We start from the raw sequence: 7696 nt of genomic DNA, 5'->3' as shown, positions 1-7696 counted from the left end.
AAATTAAATGATGGGGTTAAAGAGGGGAGGTGGTGTTAAAAATATTGTTCGAGGATTCACAGGCTTCCAGTCTGATATTTGCAATAAGACAGTAATTTCAAATATTGTGCTTTCAAGAGACACAACTGTAGTCTTATTAAGCAGATATGACACCTGCTATGTAATAATCTTTGTAGTCTCTTTTGCATTTATTTACAACGAGATTTGAGGAATGACATCTCTTAGTTTAAGACACCCAGGCAAATTTCAAAAATGAGTCTGATTTCATTCACTGTCTTTACCTCAGAATAAAATTTGTGTAATTCATAATGGATAATTATTCTTAAATATGCAGTTGACCTTTAAATTTTCAGAACAAGCCCCAGAAGGTGCATGTTTGAGTTGCAAGATACTCTTTGTCAAAAATAATGTAGAAAAATCATCGTAATACAGCATTTTGCAGCCAAATGCAGTGCAAGCACATTGCTGTGATGGTGCACTTCTATATTACATTCATCCTGGTCTATGTAAGCCAAATCTGTGTTGGGAACAACACACAGCTTTTGTCTGGCCATGACCAGAACATATTTGGGGAGTTGGAAAACACAAAGAAATGAGAGTGAGGAAAAATTGATCCTAAAGTTAATGTCCTGGATCTGACAGATGAATTCTGCACCAAACGGTACCACTTCAGCAAGAAATTAATTCTGCTGTGGATATTGCATGTTTGAAGTTACTGCAGCACTTAAAAACTGGAAAGCAACTTCAGTCATGCTCCAGTTTCCCTGATCCTCAAGGGAAACACAATATTATTTGTTCCATAGACTCCAGTGCTGGACAGTGAAATAGAAGAAGGGGAATAAAGAGGACTACATTGAACGTACCTCTCCTTTTCCGAGCACAGCAGGGCACAAAGTACCTGAAAGAGATGGATTTCTAATGTGCTGGATTGCTGCTCGTGGCTCCAGAACTGCTGAGCACATTGGCATTTTACAGTTTTCCTTCTCATTCCCTCAAGAAAACAAAATCGCTGAAGGATGGTGTAGCTGGTTAAGGAAGCAAAGGAACATTTTCCAGCCAAGTTATACTTCAGTTGCTGAGGAATAAGTGACTAATAAAGGAGCATTTTCCTAAACCTTCTTTTCAGTTTCCATCATAGAAATTTGAGAAATAAAGATGGGGAAAATTATAGGGAAGTGATTTCAGCTTTTCTGAAGTTGCTTTTCTGTACCTTTTCTTTTAACTTTAATTTTCTACACAGGCATTTTTGAATGTGTTCAGCAATGCTTGTGAATGGATTTTTGCAATAGCTATTCTGATTTTTCAACTCTTATCCTTCTTGATGACTCATAAATGTTTAGGTACAAGACTGTCCACATTTGTTTTTCACAGATCTCCCACTAAAAATTATTACATTCACTAATGCTCTTTTCAGTTTTTCTAGGACTATTCCAATTCATAATTTTATAACACCTGATGTTCTCCTATGCTGTGGGAGCGAAAATTCTCCCCACTCCCTTTCCTCTTGGTGCTTGCTACGTGATGAAAGACATTTGCCTTTGTAGTCACTGTTATGTAAATATTCCAAACTGTTTATTTTTCCTCCTAGCCAGGATTATTGCAGGAGTTCTGAGGAAGTTTGCAAACCTGCCCGTTGCTCAGATGAGTCACAGCGCTGTGGTCCAGTTGCTCTGCACTGGCTGAAGGTGCCTGGCGTGTTTGATGAGTTCAGGGCAGTGATCAACCTTGCCTCTTGCTGCATCCCAGTCCTGATAGTTCTCCTTCAGCTTTCTACTAATTCTTACCAGTTTATTTAAACCTACACAGTGTGACAAAGCTTTTCACTCCCTGAAGTGGCTGCACCGAAGTGACAAGTTAATTGGTTCATTTGTATGTGACTAAGGTTTGCAGGAGGCTCTGAGCCTCCCTGGGTGTGGGGGCTGTGCCGGGTGCCTGGGAGCTGTTCTGCAGTGAGGATGCAGCTCCAGCACACAGTGGTCAGCACTCAGAGCACTGCAAAGCTTCTCACTTGTGTCACACAGTTCAGTTTTGCTGCCACAAGAACAAAGAACGGGGAGAGCTGGAGGTCCAGGCTTGCCAGTCCTGCCTGGAGAATGGCAAGACAAGGATGGGCTCCTGTGTCCAGCAGTCCCTGCCGTGCACACAGCCCGGCTCTTCCATCAGAGCCAAGCAAAACAGCAGCTGTGGCTTTTTCCCCACACAAACGTAGCAGGAAGGAAAGTCCTCTCTGTTCCCAGCAGCCTTCTGGCCTGTGCACAGCCCTGCCTTCCTTCCAGAGCTGGTGCTCGCTGCCAGCTCTGCAAACAACTCGGAAAGGGTCACATTTTTGGACTTTGCCCAGATTTTTGCTGTTTTAATTTTCGGAAACACTTACTGAAAAATGTTTGAAGTTATCTGAAAGTTCTTAAAAATTTGGAGTGTCAGGAATTCACCTCCTGGTGATGGAAGAGTTGGGCGCCCTAACATCTGAGAGCTTCAGCTGGGGCTTGTTACTCCCTGCCCATGCTGCAGGGGTACAGCATGTTCTGAAGCTTTGCAGGAACAGTACTTCTGTAATCAGCACATGATGAAGAGATAATTGAGCCTTGAGAGGCCATAAGATTTATGTTGGAAATGGGGAATATATATTCTGAATATGAGTTTGTAGACACCGAGACTTTTTTCAGGGCAATCAACTTTTTGATTTATAGTTCAGATGTCAGGCAGCAACTGAACCCTCAGCTCTCAGCATCTGTCAGGAAAGCGCCTCATGTTCTTAAATTGATTTGCATAATGAGATTTATTGTGACCTTATAGAAGTAGTATAGAAAAAGCCCCCCAAAATAAAGCCTTCAGCATCCGCAGACCCTGCTCTCCTCCTTGTACCCCACTGCAGTGATGCCCAGACTCCTGGGAAACTGGGGATATGGTTCCACAGTGAGTGAGTGAAACTGTGATTGAGCCCTGTCTTTCTGTCCCAAGGTTTTGTTACGGTGTTTAGTGACTAAGGAGGCAAACTGCCTGTGAAGAGTGTGATTTCTGAGGTAGCACAAGGCATTTGCCCCGGAGCCTTTAGCAAAGAGATCCATTTCCTTTGTATTTCTGACTGAGATTGTTTTGACAGAAGAATAGCTGACTCTTTGTATTTTCTCTGTGTTTGCCAGCATGTGTTTTATGTGCTTACATTGCAAAACTATAAATCCCAGAATAAAGAGATGACAAATTCCAGAGTGTGTCCTAACTGAGGTTGGCTGCTTGCAGCAGTGTCTGTACCCGTTATTCCCAATCCCTTGCCAGAGCCGTAGGCAACCACCAGGAGGGGCAGCGTCCTTCCTTCCCTGCAGGTAACTGCAGAGGTCTCAAAGTGTGAGGTTGGACTGTATTGATTTGGGTAATTGTCTGCTGCAGATCAGAGAAGTTACAAGTATCTCGAGGGTACAGCAAGAAGGTTTGGGGGCGGGGGGATGTTTCCCCTTGTGAGCCTACCCCAAGGACATAGATTTTTTTGCTTTTGCTCTCTACACAAGCAAAGATTGTCTCTGAAGTGCTGAATCAAAGCCCATCATTTAGAAACCCCTGATCTTGTGTTGAGGACTGCAGGCTTAGGCAGTGCCCCAGGGCCCTCTTGGATACCTCCAGTTAAGTTACCCCAGGGCCATGCAGCCATCCATGTTTCATTTTGGGATTGGATTTGTGATGTCACCTACCAGATGCTTAGTGATTGTTTTCTGCATTGTTAAATTTTTCCAATTAAAGGAAGGAGGGAGGCAGACTTTTAGCATTTGTGGAGCTAATCTGCTTTTTAAGCTGAGGACTGTACCAAATGGGTTTTAGGGAAGAGTGCAAAAGTAAAAGAAATTATGGCCAGACTATTTCTTTTAATGGTTGCATGAACCACCTGTACTTCTCTAAATGAACTACTTCACTAAATTCCAATTTGATTACTTGAATGGTGACTGTTGGGACAAATATCCTTGAAGGGAAGCATTAAAGTACAGGAAGTAGTGACAGGAATTTCACTCTTGACTTTTTCAGGACAGCAGACAAAAATCCAACAACTTCATTCTCTCCTGGTATTTCTTTTGGTTTTGCATGAGATAGACAGAGGTATTTTTTAGTGCCACATTTTTGATACCTGATTCAGAGTTCTGCAAAGGGTAGGGTTCTGTATGAATCTGTTGGTTGGTTATTTATGAACAAACATTGAATTATGATGCACATGAAAATTTGTTGTTGTTGTTTTTTCCTTTTTTTCTTTCAGTAGTCAAAATGTGATATGTTTAGGTTTTGCTCTGTTCTGTGGTTATAAATGAAAAATTCTATCAAATAAATGGATTTTAGATAGAAGCAAGTGTGATTCCAAAACTTCACAGCTACAGAATTCACAACTGGTTCATACTGGTATAATGTAGTTGAAGGTGATGCTCTTGTACCTGTCTGTGCCACAGTATATTCATTTTCATGATTCCCTTGCCATGAAGACAGGCCCCAGCTGTTTCTGAGCAGTATTTTGCCAGCCTTTGTCAGCTGCATCCCATCAGAAGGAGTCAGCAGTGCTCCACAGGAATGCGCTGTGGCTCTCCAGGGGCACAGCAGGCACAGGGTGACACCATCCTGTGAGGCCCGTGGTGTAGCTGTGTCCTCCCTGCTCCTCTGGCCTCCTGTGGGATGGACAAAGATGTTGAAAATGCGGACTGTGTTCCTGGGGGATGTCATGACTTTGGGCTGAGACCCAAATAGCTTCTTCCTATTGCCTTTGTAGCCTGTTGGTCTTGTGCAAGTGGTAGAAATCACCGAGGTTGTGGCTGCAGAGGAGGGCAGTAATGCAAAATGAAGTCAAGTTTTATCTTTTTAAAGATTGCACACGAATTTCTGCCAGTATAAGAATGTATCTTTCCTCTGACTGGAATCTGCTGCTGGCAAGTGATTCTCCTTCCAAATGGCCTTCTCTTCTTAGATGTGTATTTTCATTGCCTTCACTGATGAAATATCCATGCCCCAACCTTCTAACTCTTGCTTCTACAGTGCTTCTGAAAAGGTATCCCTGAAGGACACTGCCTCTTTCCCCTTCCTTTCTGAATTTTTTTTCCTGTCTTTAGTTTTGTTCCACGTATTCTTTAGAAAATGGGATTATCCCATTCTTACATTATTAGGTAGATGGGCTGAAAGGCTGGAACTTTTTCACAGGTTCCTTTGTTCCTGCTGTGCTCCAGATACACAGTAATACGTTTGGAACTGCAAATCTTAAAGAAATATTTTATATAATTTTAAAGCAGGATTTAGATAGCTGTGTTGAATATGCTCCAGTACTGGAGCATATTTGAATACATTGAATATGCTTTGTCTTATCAAGGACTTAACCTCCACCTTCACTGTTTATTTTTGGAAAGAGATGTAAAATAAGCGCACGTGTGTAAGACTGGTGAACTCACGTTTTCAATCTCATTCAGTAATTTAAGTAAACTAATTGGTTATTGTTGTTTCAATTCTAAATTCTCTGTTATCACTTGTGTTAGTTTTGGAGATCATTTTGCACCTCGAGATATTTATTACCCACTTTGAGAACACAGATAGAAAGATAACAGGGCAAGACATTTTGTAGCTTGGTTTCTCCTGCTCGGTATTTTTTTAACAGCATCCCTTAAAATAGAAATGCAAAACTATGTGTCCTACTTTCCCCTCACTAAAATAGATGCCTTTTGTAATTTTAGATACAGCAGAGCAGGATATGTAATTAATGATATCAAAGAATCCATATGATATTCAACAGGGTCTTAACATCAAGGACAAAAGAAGTCTGACAACAGCTGTCCCTAATGATTTGGTTTGTAAAATGTTTTCTTTTATTTCAGGAAGTTGGATGCTTTCATCTATGATGCAGCAGTGCTGAATTACAAGGCTGGAAGAGATGAAGGCTGCAAACTTGTCACAATAGGGAGCGGATACATCTTTGCCACTACCGGCTACGGAATTGCACTTCAGAAAGGATCACCTTGGAAGAGACAAATTGATCTCGCCCTCCTTCAGTTTGTGGGAGATGGTAGGGACCAACCTTCTTTCCTTTCTTTTCTTTCCCTCTGCGTGCACAGTGTTAGTAGCTCTTTCAGCTTTTTAGAACTGTTCTCTTGCAGTCTTAAAAAAAAAAAAAAAGGCTAAAACAAATGAGTAAAATTACTTCTTGATGCTGAGACAGGAATTCTCTTCCACTCTGTTCTAATTCACTGCTAAGGACATCTGCATGTATTTTCAGAAAGCGTTTTCATATGCATCACAAATTAAATCTGGTCTTAATGTTAGAGAACATTTTTAAATTTATTATTTTTGTTTATTTTTGCCTTGGAGCACTTCCTGAGGATTTTTTCTTTGGTAGATGAGTTATCTTTCTACATGACTGTTTTGCTATTAAAAAGGGTTTAGCTCAGTTCTGGACTGGTGTGAGTGATCTCTCATCCAGGATGAATTCATTTAAACTTCTGCTAAAAGGATATCTGTGAAATTGAAGTAGATTGACTGGCTTCATTGAGTTTCAAACAACTATTTTTCATTCTAACACAAAATAGAAGCATTGTAGGTCCTCTTGGCACTTCTGCCCTGCAGAAGAAAACTTACTGCACATCTTTGATATATCTGTAAACACTAATGATGACTCAGTCTCCATAAAGGGCTTGAACTCCTTTCTGATTGTAGAAATAATTCTTTGGCACATTGAAACCTCAAGCCTTTCATATGTGCAAGCAAACAGAAAAATGGTGATTAAAAAAATTGTGTGTTATGACTGACTAAAATCTTCTATCAGGTTGGAATATGGTGTGTGTTACATAACCCTTTTTTTTCCCCTACGGAGATACATGTATTGAATTTACATTTTTCTGTCAGTGAAAGAGAGGGCTTTATTGAAAAATAAATATGGCCTTAAGGTTACCGATGGCACGTTGTTGAGACTGGGAATGGCAGAGCGCAGGACTTGTTCCATAAAAAACAACATTGATTTTCATACTGCAGGCAATTAGTCTTCCACCACATGGATTTTATTCCCATTATAATGCTAAACAACTGGAAGAGGTATAATCATCCTGACTGATGCGTCTTGTCTGGTACACATATAGAGATATTAGTGACATCATTATCGATCTGTTGGATTTAGAGAGGCTGATGAGGAAACACTGCTTACCTGGCTGAAGCAATGGATAGATGACCTGCAATGGTTATATTTCAAGCATTCACACACTCTTGTGTTAAACAGTTGCAATTAATTGGCTAACATATTTGCCTTATTTTTCTATTTAGAATATTTTTTTTCTTTTCGTGTAATCTGTTAAGGATTATTAGGTTCTATGATTCCAACCCATTTTTAGATGGGCAAGTTGATTCAGAGGCATTGGCTTATTTGTCCCATACTAAAGAAGAAAAAGCTTCTGTATCCTGAAGAAGGATCTGAGTTGTCTTTCTCAGTGTGGGCTGACCCCTCTAGGTGTTGCCAGAGCACCACTCAGGTTTTCATTCTTTTCACTTTGCATTTCCTTCATGCTTCATCTTTCATCATTTTGGATGCTTCTCATCCAGCAAAAAGAAATTTAATCACAGGAAAGAAAATAAATGAAATAGAAGGGAAAGCAGTTGAAGCTGTTTAAGAAAAAGCTCGTCAAAATACCAAAGGTGCTGCATTTTTATGCGTCACTTTTTCTCTGAATACCAGGGAGAAAACAGAATGAATGGG

The 7696-nt window shown here is 40.5% G+C and overlaps 1 protein-coding gene across 4 annotated transcripts in view; it reads left to right on the top strand.

The window, feature by feature from the left end:
• GRIN2A (glutamate ionotropic receptor NMDA type subunit 2A) overlaps positions 1–7696 on the top strand; it is a 161392-nt gene that overhangs the window by 135819 nt on the left and 17877 nt on the right. For all 4 annotated transcript variants that reach the window (XM_027885848.1, XM_027885847.1, XM_027885846.1 and 1 more), the window contains exon 12: positions 5832–6019. In XM_027885848.1, coding sequence (XP_027741649.1) covers positions 5832–6019 — 188 coding nt within the window. The remainder of the gene's footprint in view (positions 1–5831; positions 6020–7696) is intronic.

Source organism: Empidonax traillii, unplaced genomic scaffold (assembly GCF_003031625.1).
Source record: "Empidonax traillii isolate 1590-97213 ecotype Southwest subspecies unplaced genomic scaffold, ASM303162v1 scaffold173:size850371, whole genome shotgun sequence".
In the NCBI taxonomy this organism is placed as follows: Eukaryota; Metazoa; Chordata; class Aves; order Passeriformes; family Tyrannidae; genus Empidonax; species Empidonax traillii.
The sequence above is the reverse complement of the archived record's forward strand: the minus strand, read 5'-3'. Positions and strand labels throughout refer to the sequence as shown.